This window comes from Ostrea edulis, chromosome 10, assembly GCF_947568905.1.
Source record: "Ostrea edulis chromosome 10, xbOstEdul1.1, whole genome shotgun sequence".
Taxonomy (NCBI): Eukaryota; Metazoa; Mollusca; class Bivalvia; order Ostreida; family Ostreidae; genus Ostrea; species Ostrea edulis.
In genome coordinates, this window is record NC_079173.1 from 8,210,699 (window position 1) to 8,232,184 (window position 21,486).

The following is a 21,486-nucleotide window of genomic DNA, read 5'->3' on the forward strand; positions in this document are numbered from 1 at the left end:
GCCTCCTGGTACTACAGAGTTCTGACAAAATAAGATGTATATAATCTAGTGCTTTATGTATATAATCTAGTGCTTTATGTATATAATCTAGTGCTTTATGTGTATAATCTAGTGCTTTATGTGTATAATCTAGTGCTTTATGTGTATAATCTAGTGCTTTATGTATATAATCTAGTGCTTTATGTATATAATCTAGTGCTTTATGTATATAATCTAGTGCTTTATGTGTGTAATCTAGTGCTTTATGTATGTAATCTAGTGCTTTATGTATATAATCTAGTGCTTTATGTATATAATCTAGTGCTTTATGTATATAATCTAGTGCTTTATGTGTGTAATCTAGTGCTTTATGTATGTAATCTAGTGCTTTATGTATATAATCTAGTGCTTTATGTATATAATCTAGTGCTTTATGTATGTAATCTAGTGCTTTATGTATATAATCTAGTGCTTTATGTATGTAATCTAGTGCTTTATGTATGTAATCTAGTGCTTTATGTATGTAATCTAGTGCTTTATGTATGTAATCTAGTGCTTTATGTATATAATCTAGTGCTTTATGTATGTAATCTAGTGCTTTATGTATGTAATCTAGTGCTTTATGTATGTAATCTAGTGCTTTATGTATATAATCTAGTGCTTTATGTATATAATCTAGTGCTTTATGTGTATAATCTAGTGCTTTATGTATATAATCTAGTGCTTTATGTATGTAATCTAGTGCTTTATGTATGTAATCTAGTGCTTTATGTATGTAATCTAGTGCTTTATGTGTATAATCTAGTGCTTTATGTATATAATCTAGTGCTTTTGGGCATCTCTCTCTCTCTAATCTCTCTCTCTATATCTCTGTCTATCTATCTGCCTGTTTGGGGTCTAATATTTAGGGGAGGGCGGTGCAACCAGCGCTGAATCCGCCACTGATTATTGTTTTTGTATTTTTTTCTTGGTACCTATCACAACCTATAGAATATTCCTTGAAGTCCAAGGTTATCCGTGTCGATTGTTCATGGTACTTTAATTAATTGTAAAAAATCAAAATGTTTCGTAACTTCGCGCATGCATACCTGTGAGAACTAAATTACTGACTCAGAGTGTTACTAATTCAATATGAAACAATAAGCCTCTGTTCCCAAGTGCACAGAGATATACTAGTTTGGATGTGTGCCACATTCCCACTGACGTACAGAGTACTAGATATTCGCCACGATGGGGTGCTTTTTAAAAATGGCGGCGCCATGAAACCATTGCCGGAATTCTCGGCAGTTTTGCTAACATAGGATGTAAATAGTAGTACTGTTATGTAACATCCCGAGGACATCCGTATTTCCCGTACTAGATAATCACTCATAAACTAGTACAATGTACATTAGTAATCCGCATACTCAATTAAATTAGAACACATGCGTAATGTTTTTGATCCAACCGTCGTTGATTACCCGTATCCTAAAATAAATCAGTCTGAGCATAATTCTAGATATTTTATTCATTGAATTCATTTGTTACAGGGATATCCAGAAAGCAAGATGGAGGTTGGTATTTTGTTAAAATTATCATTATTTAGTAATTATACATGCAAATAATCACAGATGATTAATTAATAAGGTTGGGATAATTGGGGGACACGTGGTATAATTGATAATATGTGTATTGGTTCATTTCTTACATTAATCTAAATTTATACGTATTCTAGAAATAAGAGTTGGGGAATTTTAAAAGTGAAATGGTTTAGTTCTCTATAACGATTATAGCTCAGGTTACATGCAGCTAGTTCATCCTCTCAAATTTTTGCATTAATACGATAATGGATTTTTTTTTTTTTTTTAAATGTTATTAATTGCATCTTAAAATCTAAAACTTATATTGCGTGGATTCGTTAGACAGTTTTAAAGCCATATGAGCTCACAATTAAGAAATATCTACAGATTACGAATTTATGCCTAATGCTGATACAGGTATCAAAATTGTTGGTACAATTGTACATTGTAACAATCTCTGGTGAAAATAATACATGTCATGATCCGACTAATAACTAGGTTTGTAGGTCAAATTTTAATAGTTTTTTTTTTTTTTTTTTTTGGTTCTTTCGGTCCTATTGATTCAAGGTCAATATTGTCACCATTGGTCAGTTTTAATCAATGGTCAATACTTATATGTATATGTAAGGCCTGTTTTCAGGTCAGCTCCAGTTTCTGCAGGTCATTACACTAAACTGTTTAGTGACCGTTTCTGCATTATAAAAATATTCTACTTCAGAATCTATAGAATTTCATTTTTAATAAAAATCATGGTGTTCAAATAAAGAAGGTGAGTATGAGAATTCGATCTACGTACACAGTAATTGAACCTTAATGCGCCACTATTTAATCAAACGTTTAAAGGGGTTTTTACCCGCTCTATAAATATACACCGTTGCAAAACCAACCATGAATCGATATACACTATATACACTGCGAGGTCAGGAACGTGAAGAGAGGTTGAAAAACTAGTACACGGGTAGCTTCGGTATTGCGAAGGCGAGTCGACATTGTTGCAGATCTCGTTTATACAGTCGGATGATATGGCCGTAGCTGCGTTCTGTGAGATTATAAACTGTTAAAAATAGATAAATACCGAGTGGATTTTAAGCTTGCATACGTGAAATGGAAATGTCTGAGGTTTGTATCATCGCTTTGACTTTTAAATTGTGGAGAGAGAGAGAGAGAGAGAGAGAGAGAGAGAGAGAGAGAGAGAACGTGTTATATATATTTTGCATGCACATAACTCTGTATATAGAATGTTAATCTTATTGTTGAGTGTATATACACACACGATCGACTTGTATCGTTCATATTTGAACGTACACGATCACAGCCACTGACCACAGGGGCTCGGTTGTCAGATATTGAAGTTTTGTATTATTTAGCCCCTGTGCCACTGACATACGTCTGTCGTAAGATGTACACATTTCCGCCTCAACTATATGTACACGACCTACAGGCGCCCGGGTCATGGATGACATGAAATATACAAAAGAATTATTTCATCATTTGAAGTTATGTAAATGTTATCCATAAAGGTATTTCACCCCTAGAGTCGTCATCTCGGGTGGATTTTGTTGTTTGGTGGTGGATTTCGGTTCTTTTGGGGTGGATTTCGGTATATAAACTAATATATTTCGTTTATTCGTTGCACCGGGTCGTGGATATTATAAATAGATAAGAGAAAAATTAGAAAACGCTGACTAAAGTCATTTTTGAGAAACGTTTAAAATTTTTTTAAAAAATTCTTATGATATATCTAAAATCATCTGGCCTTGACTTCTCTTCGTATTGGGTTAATGATTTCCATATTTGAAGGATGATAAAGGATTCCAAGAAAGGCAAACTCTAAACGCATAAAATAAATCATCATGTAATGTTTGTATAAAGCGATATTTATTATACATATATGGTAAAAAAAATATACGAAAAAAAAAAACCCAACAAAATATAAAACCCCTACATATTTTCCAAAAATTTCAACAATGCCCCCGAAGTAGGTCGCGGATTATATTTATGGTATTACAGAGTTCAGGCCAAAACAGGCCTAGCCCCTGTGCTTTTGTATAACTTCAGGACTGTCAGGATAGATATAACTGTACTAGTATTTATTTTTAATTGTATACAAATTTGCGTGCATTATTCGAGTAGCGATATGAAATAAGGTGCACGGCGGCTGTACAAATGAACGATGTGAAATAAGGTGCACGGCGGCTGTACAAATGAGCGATATGAAATAAAGTGCACGGCGGCTGTACAAATGAGCGATATGAAATAAGGTGCACGGCGGCTGTACAAATGAGCGATGTGAAATAAGGTGCACGGCGGCTGTACAAATGAACGATGTGAAATAAGGTACACGGCGGCTGTACAGATGAGCGACGTGAAATTATGCATAAGGAACTGGAAGATCAGAGTTTGATAAATGTGTGTAAAATAAAGGAGGAATACGGAGGTCTTAAAACAAGTACTTTAGAAACACACAATTAAGAATAAAAGTAGAATTAAACAGATGAAAGGTGAAGATAACGAACAGCGATCAATCTCACAAATCCCACAAGCAATACAAAATAAATAGTTGGGCAATCACGGACCCCTGGACACACCAGCGGTGCCAAGGAGGAGTAAGCATCCCCTGTCGACCGGTCACACCCACCGTGAACCCTATATCTTGATCAGGTAAACGGAATTATCCGTAGTGAAAATCATTGTGCCACGAACGGTCTAACAATCGGTATGAAACACGTCAGACAGCATTTGCCCCAATGATAGATTGTATTGGCAAACTAGATCCTTATAACGAAACAAACATAGAATTCGCAAAATGCTGACTTTAAACGAAACTGTTGAAACCCCTGTACGTCAAATATATATATATATATATATATATATATATATATATATATATATATCTTTAAACGTATTTTTCTGTATGTGTTTTCTTGCTGTTTTAGATGAGTTAAGACAGAAAACGAAAGATTCAAAGTAGAAGAGATTTTACGGAGTAGCTATGGATTTCTCTAACTTTGCTTAAATATTATGTTTATAGTAGATCTTTAGTTACCATTTATTCTAGTCTAATTTGTTCCAAAGAAAGTAACCCATTTTTTCCTCATTTCAATTTTGTAAGCTTTGAAGTGTCACTGTACGTAATTTCTTTTTGCACAATACAATAAATTATTTATAATCTTCACCTCTCCATAACCTCATACAATTCCGTGAGTACCCAAACACACACCAAATAATTTACTACAGTACTTAAACACCCACACTAGTACCCAAACACACACCAAATAATTTACTACAGTACTTAAACACCCACACTAGTACCCAAACACACACCAAATAATTTACTATAGTACTTAAACACCCACCCTAGTACCCAAACACACACCAAATAATTTACTACAGTACTTAAACACCCACACTAGTACCCAAACACTCACCAAATAATTTACTACAGTACTTAAACACCCACACTAGTACCCAAACACACACCAAATAATTTACTACAGTACTTAAACACCCACACTAGTACCCAAACACCCACCCTAGTACCAAATACCCACCTTAGGACCCAAATATCCACCTAGTACCCAAATACTTACCCTTTAACTATATAAGTACCCAAGCATCCATCAGGTAATCCAAACACCCACCCTAGTACCTAAACACCCACCTTAGGACCCAAATATCCATCTAGAGTATCCAAACACCCACCCTAGTACCTAAACACCCACCTTAGGACCCAAATATCCATCTAGAGTATCCAAACACCTACCCTAGTACCTAAACACCCACCTTAGGACCCAAATATCCATCTAGAGTATCCAAACACCCACCCTAGTACCTAAACACCCACCTTAGGACCCAAATATCTATCTAGAGTATCCAAACACCCACCCTAGTACCTAAACACCCACCTTAGGACCCAAATATCCATCTAGAGTATCCAAACACCCACCCTAGTACCAAACAGTCACTCTTGTACCTAACCTCCCATCTAGTACCAAACACCTACACTAGTACCCAAACACCCACCCTAGTACCCAAACACCCACCCTACTACCAAATACCCACCTTAGGACCCAAATATCCATCTAGTACCCAAAGACTTACCCTTTAACTATGTTAAAGTATCCAAACACCCACCCTAGTACCCAAGCCCAACATCCACCCTAGTACCTAATCACCCACACTAGTACCCAAAAAAACTACCCTAGTACACTAACACCAACCCTAGTACATAAACACCCCTCCTAGTATTCAAACACCCACCCTAGTACCTAAACACCCACCCTAGTACCCAAACACCCACCCTAGTACCTAAACACCCACCCTAGTACCTAAACACCCACCCTAGTACCCAAACACCCACCCTAGTACCTAAACACCCACCCTAGTACCTAAACACCCACCCTAGTACCTAAACACCCACCCTAGTACCTAAACACCCACCCTAGTACCTAAACACCCATCCTAGTATTCAAACACCCACCCTAGTACCCAAGCATGAACCCTAGTACCCAAACACCCACCCTAGTACCTAAACACCCACCCTAGTACCTAAACACCCACCCTAGTACCTAAACACCCACCCTAGTACCTAAACACCCATCTAGTTCCCAAACAAACACCCTACAAAACACCCACCCTGTAACCAATCAACCACCGTAGGACCCCGATATCCACCAGACATCCATTTTAGTACCCAGAAACACTACCTTTATGTATATGCTTATCCTATTTTTGAATCCCAGCATTCAAGTGCAAATGTCAATATATGTGCTTATCGTTGTTGACCTTCAAACAAAGACTACCTGTAACAGTCAGGTAGATCTAATCCCATGATTACAGATCCAAATTTTATTTATATCTCACAATTCCAAGTGTTTAATTCCAGTAACTATGCTACGAGTGCATGTATACATTTAAGTGAAAACCATAGAATAGAGGTAAATTATTTAAACAATAAAAATTGAAGAGAGAAAAAATAAATTGATTCAGTTTAAGGTTACAGTTAAAAGAGGATCAGTTTTCAAATTGGTAAATTTAAATTTTTTGAGATTAGATTGTAATCATGGCAACTGATCTTGTATTTGTCACAGTTTGAGCTATATGAAATTAAACTCTTATGTTATTGTCTGCATGTGTAATTTGTGATCCTCAAGATTTATTTTTGCATCTATGTATTTTATTCCTTCATTTCTACATGTACTTTTCACTATAAAATATTCACATTTCCTATTTATATATATACATATACATAATTATATGTTCAGACCTACTGCACGATAACTAATTATACACGGACAGGACAATTATATCAAGGCTTATCAAAGCTGTTGTCTGATCCTTTTCTGTATTAATTGAATCAAATATTAATTAAACTAAATCTGAAATAAAAATTCTACCACAGTTATCGCAAAGGTCAAGGGAATGTTATGCATGGTCATTATTCTGCGATATACCTTTATGTGTAATAACCAATTATGAGAAAATTTATACACATCTTGCTTGTACAGTTCGTATTTTGCTAATACAGCAAGAAAGTTGATAACTGATAATTCAATTTAAATTAATATATGTTGCAATATTTGTCATTCAATATTTATACATAAATCAATCGTCTGTGTTCTGAAATCGATACACATGCAAACAAACATGGCGATGCTGAACAGGGAAGAGTCACTCTAGCTCTTTCACGTATTACTATGTAAGTTTTCTGGACTGTGTATTCAAAGCAATTGGGTCCCGTGGGGATTCGGGTTAGAATAGATCCTTAGTACCCCTTGCTTGTCGTAAGAGGTGACTAAATGTGGCAGGTCTTCGGATAAGACCGCAAAAACCGAGTTCTCGTGTCATAGCAGGTGTGGCACGATAAAGATCCAGCTCCCTGCTCAAAGACTTTAAGCACTGAGCATAGGTCTAAATTTTGCAGCCCTTCACTGGCGATTTGACATCTCTGTATGAGTGAAAAAATTCTCAGGAGGAAAGTTAAACAATATACAATCAATCAATCAAAGCAGTTGATATAATCTGTCTAAGAAAAAACTTCAAAATAAATACTTGAAATTTTTTTCAAAATAGGTCTAGTACAGTGATGACGTACGTACCTACCATTTCACCTTTTTCGTCATAAAAAAATATGTAGGCCTAGTTGGTTTCGGAAACAACCATGACATCACAGTGACTTATTTCGTAGCTGTATAGGTAAACAATCGCCTGTATATATTTCTGGACCGTAGTAGAATAGAAGTAAATTTTAGTTCTTGTTTTTGTGTATGGTGCAGAATAACTTCCTCAGTCCCGAAATGTTTGAAATATAAAAGCCTAAATGATATAATTCCAGGACTCCTCGAGACAAACACCTGGATAGACTTTAATTTTCATCTGATAAACCATAAAATTTGTCAGGAATATATAACAAAAATTCTTAATGTCAATGAAGAATTTCTAAATACTGCAGTTAGATTCCTAATTTTATGCGAGAACTAAGTCTTAGTATTGCGAAATGACTCGTGTATATATATACAGCAAATCACGAGTCAGAACATAAATTCATGAATGCTTTGGTAATCAAGATTCTTTACATTTATTTTAGAAATACAAAAATAAAAGTGAGAAATTTCAATTTATGAGTCTCGATGCTTCGATCTCGCAAAATTACGCGAAAATAAATTCCTTGTGTATATTTAGAATTTACAGTATCTATTAGGAATTCCTGGGATTTCTGAACTTTTATTTCTTCAGGCGAAAGTTTTAATCTTTTTTCACTTACATTTTTTAAATTTAGTAGATTTAAATTGCATGCATTAATTGTAATGCCCACCCTTTTGTATATTGTAAATACTGGGTTTTTTTTATTTGCATGCAGTGAAATGAATTCTTATTTTTGCTTCTGTTTTTAGAAAAATGGAGAAATTTTTGTAATTCTAAATGTAAAGATTTCTGTACTAAATGAAACATGATCTGAAACAAATCCAATCAAAAGTTAAAGCCATTGATTATTTGTGTGCAGACTCAATATACTGATCAATCTGAAATGAGAAAATATGTCATTTTGGGAATTTTGCAATCTGCTTACATTCACTTTAATGCAAGGTAAAAACCCTGTTTGATTTCATGGAAGATTAAAAATACAGTACAACTTATTCTATTTCTACATGCTACATGTATGTTAACGATCTTTTAATTTTTGTGTTACAGAAAAACTTCAATAATACAGTTTTACCTATGGATGGTGAGTATAGATTTGTTTGGTCGGTACCGTGCTGGTGACGGCTAGCTAGCTTTGATTACCTCGACACTCGCACCCTCTTCCCCACCAAACACCTGCAATACATACTGGATAATCGATATTCTTCAGTCTTCAATCAGTATCAGTCTTCAATGATTTTAATGATATTCACATAAAGAAATGAAAAAAAAAAAATTAATTAAGATATCAATTCATTTTAAGTTTAAAATGAGGAAAAAAAACCTCATTGAACATAAGAGATAAACATTAATTAACATTTGCTTTAGAAACAAAAAAAAAATATTTGAAATACATGTACATGTACTAACTATAGCCTGCAACCAGATATTGTTCATATTTAAAAGAAGTTGTGAAACATGCACCTTTGTATTCATAAATTTATATGCAGTGAAGGATCGGATGTTGTTTTGAATATAAAAATTAATTATAAAGCACTAAAATGACCATGAAAAGACATGAAAAATTAGATTGTCAAAATTTCGGGACAAAAATACCATATATTAACTATTGTCCCAAACATTTGACAATTTAACTGTTTCAATCATATTGTTGGTCATTTAAATTAGTGCTTTTTTTTGTATTTAATTTAGTTTTTTGTATTTAACCTTGTATCCACGTTGTGGATCCGACACTTTTAGGTATCGGATGTTGTCGGAACTCAGTGCTTTTACATATGTAGTAGTCAGCCGGATTCGATCGCCGGTGGTCAGAAAGCTCAGTTGGTAGAGCACCTGATTAGAGATTCAGGGGGCCCGGGTTTGAATCCCGGTCTGGTCCGTTGTATTTTCTCCCTTCCTGTTACATATATATATCTAAAACGAATCTCTTTTTCAAGAAATATTCACATTTGAAACTGATGACAACAATAGCGGTTCCTGAATGCCGGGTGCATCCCCCTCTCACAAACATGATCCATTTGTAAAGATATGTCCAAAAAACACACACATATAATTATACATATACCACTTATTTGGCAGAACTCAGAAGTTTCAGGAAGCTAATCACCCACTATAAAAATATATCATCAGGGCTAATCACTCACTGGGCCCCCACCAGGGCTAATCACCCAATGGGCCCCCACCAGGGCTCTGCCTAGTAGACTTGCTGAGGACCTCAAGACAGACTCCTGCAGACACCCAGCCATTTACTGCAAATCCTCCACCCCCACCCACCCAATCCTATTAAAAAAAACTCTGGATCAATGCCAATACTTTGTGATGATTTTGCATTTTGTTAAATTTTTGTTGAAAAGAAGAATATCTACTTTTCAAATTGATTTTCCTAAATAAATTAATCTTAAAAATTCTTAAAAAATATTGAAAAATAATAATATCTGTGTGACATCGAGGCTGGTCTGATATTCTGATAATGGATTTACTGACATAAATTATATCCTTCAAATATTGTGGAAATTCAATATAAACAACATATAGATATGTACGACTTTTTTTTTTACAAATCTGTTCTGTGAAAAGTTGAAATGGGCGTGCAGACAAAATTTAAAAAAAAAAATTTAGATTGCTTACATGTAACTATTGAGGACGTACAACTTAAATTTGAATCTTATATGTATTGAAATGCCGAGAAAAAAATCTCTCTTTAAAAGCGGACGAAGGTATTGAAACCAAGAGGAATTCAGAGTTACCTCCCATGGATAACGGAACACCACATACAGATATAAAAAACTCTACCCTTCCACCCATAGGTAAGCAGAATATGTAGTATAGCCATCAGTATTAGTACTGAGAGAAACTAACCCTCCCACTGTCTGTTCATATTCTGCCACCCATAGGTAAGCAGAATATGTAGGTAGTCGTCAGTATTAGTACTGAGAGAAACTAACCCTCCCACTGTCTGTTCATATTCTGCCACCCATAGGTAAGCAGAATATGTAGGTAGTCGTCAGTATTAGTACTGAGAGAAACTAACCCTCCCACTGTCTGTTCATATTCTGCCACCCATAGGTAAACAGAATATGTAGGTAGTCGTCAGTATTAGTACTGAGAGAAACTAACCCTCCCACTGTCTGTTCATATTCTGCCACCCATAGGTAAGCAGAATATGTAGGTAGTCGTCAGTATTAGTACTGAGAGAAACTAACCCTCCCACTGTCTGTTCATATTCTGCCACCCATAGGTAAGCAGAATATGTAGGTAGTCGTCAGTATTAGTACTGAGAGAAACTAACCCTCCCACTGTCTGTTAATATTCCGCCACCCATAGGTAAGCAGAATATGTATAGGTAGTATAGCCATCAGTTAACTCTCCCACTGTCTGCTAATATTCCGCAGCTTCGTAACAAATGTCGTAAATCTACTTCTCAGCATCTCTCCAGTACATGTATAAACATATTTAACGTAGGAGGCCTAATGATAATTGTTATACAGGTGTACATATATCAATCTCGACTCAATATATACTTTTATTTCATTTCACCAAACATGTTGGCATACAATCACATAAAGAAATATGATATTGCAGAATAAGAAATTCATATAATCAGACTGTCTGAATAAGATGAAGAATTAAGCAAAAGTTATAATTACAAGTATGAACTATGACAATGAAATATATTACGATACAGGTATACAGTTGAACATCAATATCTTGATCACCAGTATCTCGAATACCATGGATATGTCGAAGTGATTCGGAAGTTTCAATCACTTTATTATTCTTTTAGTATTTTACCTCCAACATTTCGAATTCTTCAACATCTCGAAGTTTTTTCTTGGTCCCATCGAATTTGAGATAACGTAATTTGACTGTATGAGTAATTATTATGGGCTGTACTTGTTTAGGTTGTACTAATACAGAATATGTATGACAATGCCTTTCTGTAGTGTTGTACGTGTATAAATCTGTCCTTTCTGTAGCCTAGCTGTTCTTTAGTGTTGTATAAATCTGTCCTCTCCGTAGCCAGGTGTCTCTTTTTCTCCTAATCTTTATAATTTCTCCTATTTTGCATTTCTGGTTTAATGCGCATCAAGGTTGAATATATATTCTTTTTATTTTTGATTGTTTTGAAAGCTCTATTAGAATATGGTATGTATGGGCCGGATGCTAAAGGGGTTAAAATCGTGTATCCCTGTAGCTGTGTATTTGTAACAATACAACGCATCATTTGTTCGTTGTAAATATAGAAATGTTAAATAAAACTTAATTGACCATGCATTACAGTACTTATTCTTAGTGCAATGTCAGTCCAGTGGGTTGGAATGAATGTGGTGTTACACAATGCATTTTATGTTGAATGTTTAAATAGAAATGTGTATTTGTGCAAAACTTTTAAATTTGATTCAAATTGACAAGTATAAATGCAAATCTTGTTTTGAGGTTAATGTAAATCCATCATTTGTTCTATTGCATGACCTTTTGAAATTGAATTCTCCTGGTTTTTGATCAATGTTTACACACCTCGAGAAGTGCTGCATTGCCCTTTGGGAATATAATTTTTGTGGATGAATAGATCAATAAATGAATAATAGGACCTACATAAAGTGAAAGTAGTAAACTGAAAGTAAATGAGCTCTGAATCCCATCAAGTTACAATATAAAAGGTAATTTAACGAACAGCTGTGATCAATTCTCATAACTTCTATAAGCTATACAAAATAAAGAGTTATAGGCAAACACGGACCCCTGGATATACCAGAGGTGGGATCAGGTGCCTAGGGGTAAGCATCCCCTCTCAACCGGTCACACCCGCCGTGTGCCCTATATCTTAATCAGGTAAATGAAGTGATTCGTAGTCAAAATCAGTTTGAAGAATATGGTTTCTAATTGAATTGTCGCATAATGCAGCCTGGGTGCAATTAATTATTGTTGAGACAGCATAATCACAGTGGCTAATATAATAAGATCCTATCAGAGCCAAGTGAATTAACATTAAGTTTGTCAACCGGTCACACCCGCCCATGAGGATATCAATGGCATAATCATAGTGGCTAATTAACATCCAATCAGAGTTGAGGTAAACAAAGGTTATCGAAGTATAAACTCTTGAGCATCTTTCTTATTAACCAATCAAAAGACTTGATTATTCAGTTTGCGTATCAGATTGGAATTATATTTCTGTAGCCTTTAATTGTTATACATTGTATATATATCCAAAGGAAACTCTGTTTTTAAATGGTTTAGTTTCCATCTGTTCCTTTACATTTATTTTATTTTCCCTACCTTCTCTAACACTACTTGTGTACTCTATATGCCATTGTAGAAAGTTATAGTGTTAATTTAGATCTTATGTATGATTATTCATTATATTTACATGCATGATTGTTCATTGTAGCTCAGAAACATTTTAATTTTTTGAGAAGATTTTCAAATATTATGGTACTAATGTCTTGTAATACTTCAATTCTTCACACTGCATCTTCAGTATAAAGTGATTTAAATTTTAAAAATGTAACTTTTTTTTTAAAAACCTGTACTGATAATTTGTGAAAGAGTTCAGCTAAGGCTTTGAGGGCCAAAATTTGTCCTAAATTTTCAAAATTATAGAAAATTGTGAAATTCAATGTTGTATATATATATATATATATATATATAATGAAAATGTTACATATCTTGCACAGATAGTGGACCGAAGACAGTAAATTCATCACCCCTCCCTCCCATTGGTCAGAACGGTAGGCCTATAGGTGTTCTTGAGGTAGTTAGTGGCACCTCGTTAGAAGTAGAATGACTATTGCACCCTCTTTCTATCTATCTGTGAAGGGATGTCTTAACAGTACCATCCATTATAAGTCTTCATTGTTTCACATTCCTAGATATATGTATGTAGTAAATCGAACCACACCAACCTCGAGTAGAAATATTTTGATTAATAAATAATGTTTAATGAGTTTCGGTTATCATGCTTGATGGTTGCAAGATAAAAACTTCATACTTGGGTGATATGAAACACAGATGGTTGTTTTCTGCATTGTGGAAACTATAAACAAAATACATAAAAATATGAATTTTGTATAAAATCACCTACACATTGGTTTTTATAGAGATGATAACATATTTAGCATATCAGTAAAATCGATAAAACTCACTGCCAGGTGTGTTATTCAAACATATTAATAAATTGTAATAAATAATGCACCCTGCAAATCTCCCATGGGATCCGCCTTTTTAGAATAATTAAGTCGATCTCAGTACCCCTTGCTTGTTGTAAGAGGCAACTAAATGGGGCAGACCTTCGGATGAGACCGAAAAACCTGAGAGATAGGTAAATTCCATCTCTGAAACAAAGCCTTGTCCTAGACTGCGAATCTGTCTCCTTGGTGGAATTTCCCTATCCCACACTCGAACTAAGGATTCTATTGTTATTTTTAACTTTGCCATATATGTATGATATAGTCATAAAAATTCTGTGATAGGAAATTTAAAATTATCCCATTTTGATAAAAGGGTGAAATGAAATATAATATTTTATGGTGTGCTTGACATTTTGAATACTAGCTAGCATAATTAATCAATTTTTGATAGTTAATTTTACTACAAGAAAAATGATAGATTTATAGATAAATCTTAAATGATCTGTGAATTTACAAATGACATGAATATTATAAATTACACCTTAAATTTGTTTGTTTGTTTGATTTCACCAAACATGTTAGCATATACAATATTGAACATCATAACACACAAAATTACAATAAGAATACATTATCAGACTAATTAAATATTAATGTTTACAAGGAGCCTTAATAATTACTTGTATATCCTAAGGGACTGCATTGGTACACTGAAATATTGAGCTATAATACAGGCTACTTCTATAACCTAATATTATCATGATTATAGATCATAATGAATGTACAATTTAAAATCTTATAATCATATTCATTTGAACTTGTCATTTTTAATTTCAAAGAACGTCCAGACCTAATTGAGGCTATTCTAGCTAGTTGCTACAACACTGGAATTGTCTGTGTATACTTGAGTGGCATTATAAAACAGTGTTTTATACCCCCAGCTCACTTAGTGACACTGCCTGGTGGTCAAGTTGCAAAATTTAAAGGTCAGCACAATAAATGCCCAGATTCTCTTTCTGTACCAAAAGAAAATTTAAATATTTGGTCTAGTTTGAGGAACAAGTCTGAGTAATGGACTAGTCTTAAACAAATAGAATTTGTCCTTGCTGTGATCTGCAGGCTTTCATGCAATGTAGGCTGAACAAATTCATGATCAAATGTTATCTTCTTTTTTAAGCATGATCTACCTAATATGAGGTTTAAATTCATTAATCTGATTATTTTTTATTGAAGATATCATCCATCAATAACTTGGTTTCTAAATGTAAAGAAATCTTGTTACATTACTTAGCTTAATGTGGCCTACAGTAAGGTAACCTTCGTGTTAAGGAGGTACTCTACATCGTCATAATGGCTGACTTCCTTTTAAAACATGGATGAAAATACAAATATCAGCAATATTTGTCTGTTCATTTAAAATAACACCGCCTAGCTGAATAGCTCAGTAGGTTAGCACATCGACTGCTGAACTGCAGATCGTGAGTTTGAGTCCAGCAGGGGTTTTAATTTTTTTTAGGGGTTCTAATTTTTTTTCAGATTGCTATCTACTAAAACCGTATTTTTTTACTAAATAAAGTATAACTTTGAAAGTTTTCAATTTCAAAATATTGTACATACATGTATCCTCCACTTTTCATTCATACCAAATTTTTCTGGTGTAGCATACCTCCTTAAAAGGATTTTTATTGCGAACAGATGAATTATAATATCATAAATTTTACATTTCAAGACTTGGAAGATTTATGTTCAATGGGTCATTAATTTGTCTGGCTATCACAAATTGACCTGTTTATGGTGTTTTAGTATTCTCAATTCCCCTGTGTTCTTGACCCCCAACCTCCAACTCCACCCCTAAGTGCAATGCAGTGATGGGTCATGGAAAAAAATTCTCCAGAATTGATAACCAATGGTGTCAATTTCTTTTGAATTAAAATCCATTTGCTTTTTGGGATAGGATTGTTTTGAAAACACTTTCAGGAGTCGGAGAAGATTTAGTATCAATTGATATTAAAACCACCTCATAATGTTTCATGTTATATACTACATATACCAAGTGAAGCCAAAAGATATTAATTACAATTAGCTGAATATACTGTAACGATTTCCTATTACTGTGCCTACACTGAAAATTCATATTTGGTCATCTAATTTTTGTTATTGGTGGTGTGGTCCATATGTATAATGGCAGGCAGAAAACAATGTTAAAGAAAGGGGGAAGGAGAAGGGAGGGTAGGAGAAAAAAAAGAAAAGTTAGGGAGGAGGAGAAAGAACATATAGGAAAGGGAGGAAAACATAGGTAGGAAAGAAATCATAGGACAGGGAGGGTAGGGAGGACAATAGAGATGAGAAACGGAGCAGGGAGGAAAAAAGTGATAGGAAAGGGAGGAGCAAGGAAAATAGAGATAGGAAAGGGAGGAGGGAGGAAAATAGAGATAGGAAAGGGAGGAGGGAGGAAAATAGAGATAGGAAAGGGAGAAGGGAGGAAAATAGAGATAGGAAAGGGAGGAGGGAGGAAAAAAGAGATGGGAAAGGGAGGAGGGAGGGAAATAGAGATGGGAAAGGGAGGAGGGAGGAAAATAGAGATAGGAAAGTGAGGAGGGAGGAAAAAAGAGATAGGAAAGTGAGGAGGGAGGTAAATAGAGATAGGAAAGGGAGAAGGGAGGAAAATAGAGATAGGAAAGGAAGGAGGGAGGAAAATAGAGATGGGAAAGGGAGAAGGGAGGAAATAAGAGATAGGAAAGGGAGAAGGGAGGAAAATAGAGATGGGAAAGGGAGGAGGGAGGACAATAGAGATGGGAAAGGAAGGAGGGAGGAAAATAGAGATAGGAAAGGGAGAAGGGAGGAAAATAGAGATAGGAAAGGGAGGAGGGAGGAAACTAGAGATATGAAAGGGAGGAGGGAGGAAAAAAGAGATGGGAAAGGGAGGAGGGAGGAAATAAGAGATAGGAAAGGGAGGAGGGAAGAAAATGGAGATAGGAAAGGAAGGTGGGAGGAAAAAAGAGATAGGAAAGGGAGGAGGGAGGAAAAAAGAGATAGGAAAGGGAGGAGGGAGGAAAAAAGAGATAGGAAAGGGAGGAGGAAGGAAAATAGAGATAGGAAAGGGAGGAGGGAGGAAAATAGAGATAGGAAAGGGAGGAGGGAGGAAAATAGAGATAGGAAAGGGAGAAGGGAGGAAAATAGAAAGGAGAAAGGGAGGAGGGAGGAAAAAAGAGATAGGAAAGGGAGGAGGGAGGAAAATAGAAAGGAGAAAGGGAGAAGGGAGGGAAAAAAAGAGATAGGAAAGGGAGGAGGGAGGAAAAAAGAGATAGGAAAGGGAGGAGGGAGGAAAAAAGAGATAGGAAAGGGAGGAGGAAGGAAAATAGAGATAGGAAAGGGAGGAGGGAGGAAAATAGAGATAGGAAAGGGAGGAGGGAGGAAAATAGAGATAGGAAAGGGAGAAGGGAGGAAAATAGAAAGGAGAAAGGGAGGAGGGAGGAAAAAAGAGATAGGAAAGGGAGGAGGGAGGAAAATAGAAAGGAGAAAGGGAGAAGGGAGGGAAAAAAGAGATAGGAAAGTGAGGAGGGAGGAAAATAGAGAGAAGGGAGGAAAAAAGATAGAGATTATGGGGAGGGAAGAGGATTAAAACAATAGGCAGAAGGAGGTAGAGTTATGGACTAATAGAATCCTTTACTAGTACAAGTGTGGAATAGGGAAATTCCACCGAGGGGACAAGATTCGCATTCTAGGACGAGGCTTTGCTGAGTCGACAGTGAATCTTGTTCCAGAGGTGGAATTTCCCTATCCCATAAGAGTAAATAATGAAGGATTATTTTTCTCACATCTTGCCCACAGTTAAGTGCATAAACTCAAGAGCTTCGAGAAAATTCAAAATCCTCATTTAAACTTCAATGATGCAAAAACTAATTAGATAGCCAGAAAGAGCATACACAATAATGGTAAGTGTAAACTGAAAAACTAAAGGTTGTCCACCAGAAAGCTATATCATTCAAACTGAAATTTGAAGAGAGCAATACAAAATATTTAACTTCACAGTGTAACGTAAGTCATAGAAAATATGTGACATCACATTCAAATGAAGTCACAGCAGTATAAGACAAAAAAATTTCACATGGGTAAAGTCGATCTCACACTGGTGAAAATGTGAGAAACCCCTGTCCACACCCCACCACACCACACACCCATATATCTAACATTCAACCACTGCAGAGAACAGCAACATTCTGTCCATGAAATCAAGACTGGGAACAGGAAGATATTATTCCTCAATAAGAGTGATTCTATTGTTGTCATTTCCTGTTCTAGAGAAGAAAGATATGGCAAATGGAAATGTTTCCGAGGAAGATGAGAGTAAGAAAGATGGAGAGAAAGAAGAAAAGAAGGAAGAGCAGAAAATGGTTGGATCTCTAGAAATTGTGAGTAGGGCATAATGTATTGAAGTCGAAACTCAATATTGTGTAATTATTATAGTTTGTTAATTGAGTAATGTAATTTAAGAGCTTGCACATAAATATAAGACACCATATGAAATATATATGCCAGTTTGAAAAGCCTTGCATTTATACTCATGTAAACTCTTCTAAACTAAAAAGCAATATTGCTTATATCTAGAAAACCATTCCACACTGCATTAATTTTTTGGAATATTAAACAATATGTTCTAAAAACCCAAAGAAAATGTTATAAACAGAAAATTCAATGCTTATGGAATGTATTTCACTCGTAAGACAGGATTCACACTCGTGAAACTACAATTAAAAAAAAAAAACGTCCAGTCATACTCATGAAAATTAAATTGCATTTCCAACTATAAAGAATTGATTATCCTCTGTTTATTTGTTTGTACATGTAGTATTGACTGTCTAGCTATGATGTGCGATTCTGGTATTTATCATTGTTACATGATATCACTTATGTCATTTCAGTTTAAGTATGGGACATGTTTTGATTATTTCCTGATGATCTTGGGGTCGTTCTGCGCTGTCTGTCACGGGGCTGCCCTGCCCAGTATGATCATTGTGTTTGGAGACATGACCGACACCTTTGTAAACTCTGGAATCTATTACAGCTGGCTCCAAAGTATATCTGCCTATTTATCATCCGTTGGAATCTCTATCACGGATGCTGTAGCTAATCCGTCCATTCTCAGGTATTAATCATCATCATTGTCATCATCAACATCATCATCATCATCATCATCATTGTCATCAACATCATCATCATTGTCATCAACATCATCATCATTGTCATCATCAACATCATCATCATCATTATCATCATCATTGCCATCATCATCATCATTGCCATCATCATTGTCATCATCAACATCATCATCACTATCATTGTCATCATCAACATCATCATCACTATCATTGTCATCAACATAATCATTGTTGTCATCATTATCATCATCATTAATGTCAATATCACTAACATCATCGTAATAATCATCACTCACTCTATCTGTGTGGCTGTAAACTTTAAATGGATTGTTCCTGTAACAACTGAAGGTTTGTTTTTTTTCGTGTTATTTTTTTTTTTTTTTTTTTTTGAAAAAGTTAAAAGGGATTGAAAATGTTATTCTAAAAACTGAACTGCATCTATACCATGTTAGAGAAGCATATGTCATATTTACCTCTAATCAATAAATCTTCAATAATCTGAAAATATGTTGAATATTGTTTATGATGTTGTTTACAGTGAAATAATTACCATATTGTTTCTTTAGTTCTCACAAAACTGCTCTGCAAGCCTCGCCGTACAATGTGACGGACTTCAGTTCCCTGGACAAGGCTATTTCTGAAGATCTGCTGGACACAATGACCATCTTTGTTTGGTATTATTTAGGTATCTAAGAGTTTACAATCATTGTTGTCTCTACCATGATGACTGACAGCTTCTGTATATAGATATTTTGAAGTGTTGGTGGTGTACTAACTTTAGTTCCTTTTTCTGGATTTGCTATTTATAGGGATCGGGGGAGGTGTCCTTATTTTTGGGTATGGGCAGGTAGCCTGTTGGGTGACAGCGGCCGAGAGACAGTCCCACAGGATCAGGGTGTCATTTTTCCGAAATATCATGAGACAGGAGATTAGCTGGTTTGATACGCATGACTCCGGCGAACTCAACACAAGACTGTCTGGGTAAGTCTAATTAACCAACAAAGGCACAAATAACATCCATTCAGCAATAGGCGTTGATTCAGAATAAAATTGCACATTCTGTACATTATAGTCATAAAATGGAATGATTCGGCCATGTAAGTTATTCTCTAGCATTTCTTGGTTGATTTTATGTTGAAATCTTATATTTTGTCTTTTCAAAAAAGTTACGATGAATTAAAGTTTTTCATTAATTGAGGATCGTATCTGCCATTTTTCTGAATCTACTCTGTTAAAGTGGTCATTTACATGTGGGAGAAATTTATACTAATTGTGCGGTCACGTAATAAGTGCATAAATTTCCCCCACGCATATACCGGTAGTTATAAATATTTTATATGATATATATTATATTCAGTTACCGCATATTATTCCCCCCCCCCCCCCCCTACGCGCAATATTTGATGTGGAAAAATACGTACTTTACCCCTTTTACAGTGATTGTTACTATGCTCACCGTCAGTCTGTCCTTATTTTACTAATCATATACAATTAGTACATTATCGATAGCTTCTCTTTATACAACACAACCATTTATCGTTTCTCTAGTGACGTGAATAAGATTCAGACCGGGATCGGAGACAAGATGGGTATTTTCTTCCAGTGGACCTCCTCGTTTCTCACGGGGGTGATTATCGGATTCGTGTATGGCTGGAAGCTGACACTGGTTATACTGGCTTTCAGTCCTCTCATCGTGATAGCAGCTCTCATCCAAGACAAGGTAATTCTTTTTTTATTTTTACAATACTCCCAAGTAATTAATTTTATGGGGGAGGGGGGGGGGTCTATTTTGATGTTTATTTGTGTGTGCATGGTTTGTGATTTTGGGATGTATTTTAAATTGTGTTATTGACATGCCCACTAATTTATATCCTTCATTAATGAAAGAAAGTGAACTATTAGTATTTTAAAAATGTAGAATAGAATCCAATTACTGCATATTCTCTCAACCAATGAAAGAACTGCGAACAATAGTATTGTTTCACTGCCTACCTTGTGGTCAATTTTTAAAAAGTTATCATTTTTAAATATCTTTTTATGTTAATATACAGATATCCATATGAATTTTCATAAAAGTTGATTTATTGGACAAAGAGAGATAACTCTATAATTTAGGTTAAAATCACGTATTTTTACAATAGGAATCAATGGAAAACAGATAATATTTTTGAAACATTTCTCCCCCTCCCCGTGTAACACAAATTCCTTTTGCAGGTATTATAAATTGTCATTTAGCAAATCCATACCAAAACTTTTGGTGTTTCAACAGGGGGGAGGGGGCACTACACGGGCATTAATGTTTACAGACCAAAACGCAGCGAAAATGTTCACTTTGTATGGTTAAAGTGTACACGCGAGAAATAAAGATAATTTTTTACTCAATAATATAATGTAAGGTGACAAATTAAGTGGTTATTTGGTTATTTATTGATATCAATGAGCATATATGACGTTTTAAAGCCCGGTTTCAAGGAACATAATTTTCTACCCCCGAATCAAAAGGAGTTGAAATTAAGA

The 21,486-nt window shown here is 35.1% G+C and overlaps 1 protein-coding gene across 6 annotated transcripts in view; it reads left to right on the forward strand.

Annotated features, from left to right (window-relative positions):
• The first annotated feature begins 1,453 nt into the window (after positions 1-1,453).
• Positions 1,454-21,486, forward strand: part of LOC125666707 (ATP-dependent translocase ABCB1-like) — a 108,848-nt gene continuing 88,815 nt past the window's right edge. The window contains exons 1-9 of one of the 6 annotated variants that reach the window (XM_048899931.2): positions 1,454-1,532; positions 8,730-8,763; positions 10,388-10,486; positions 13,358-13,411; positions 18,113-18,222; positions 18,733-18,956; positions 19,536-19,654; positions 19,779-19,950; positions 20,518-20,689. In XM_048899931.2, the coding sequence (XP_048755888.2) occupies positions 1,527-1,532; positions 8,730-8,763; positions 10,388-10,486; positions 13,358-13,411; positions 18,113-18,222; positions 18,733-18,956; positions 19,536-19,654; positions 19,779-19,950; positions 20,518-20,689 (990 nt within the window). In that variant the 5' untranslated portion in view covers positions 1,454-1,526. The other 5 variants (XM_048899930.2, XM_048899932.2, XM_056151838.1 and 2 more) reach the window with 5 other exon arrangements.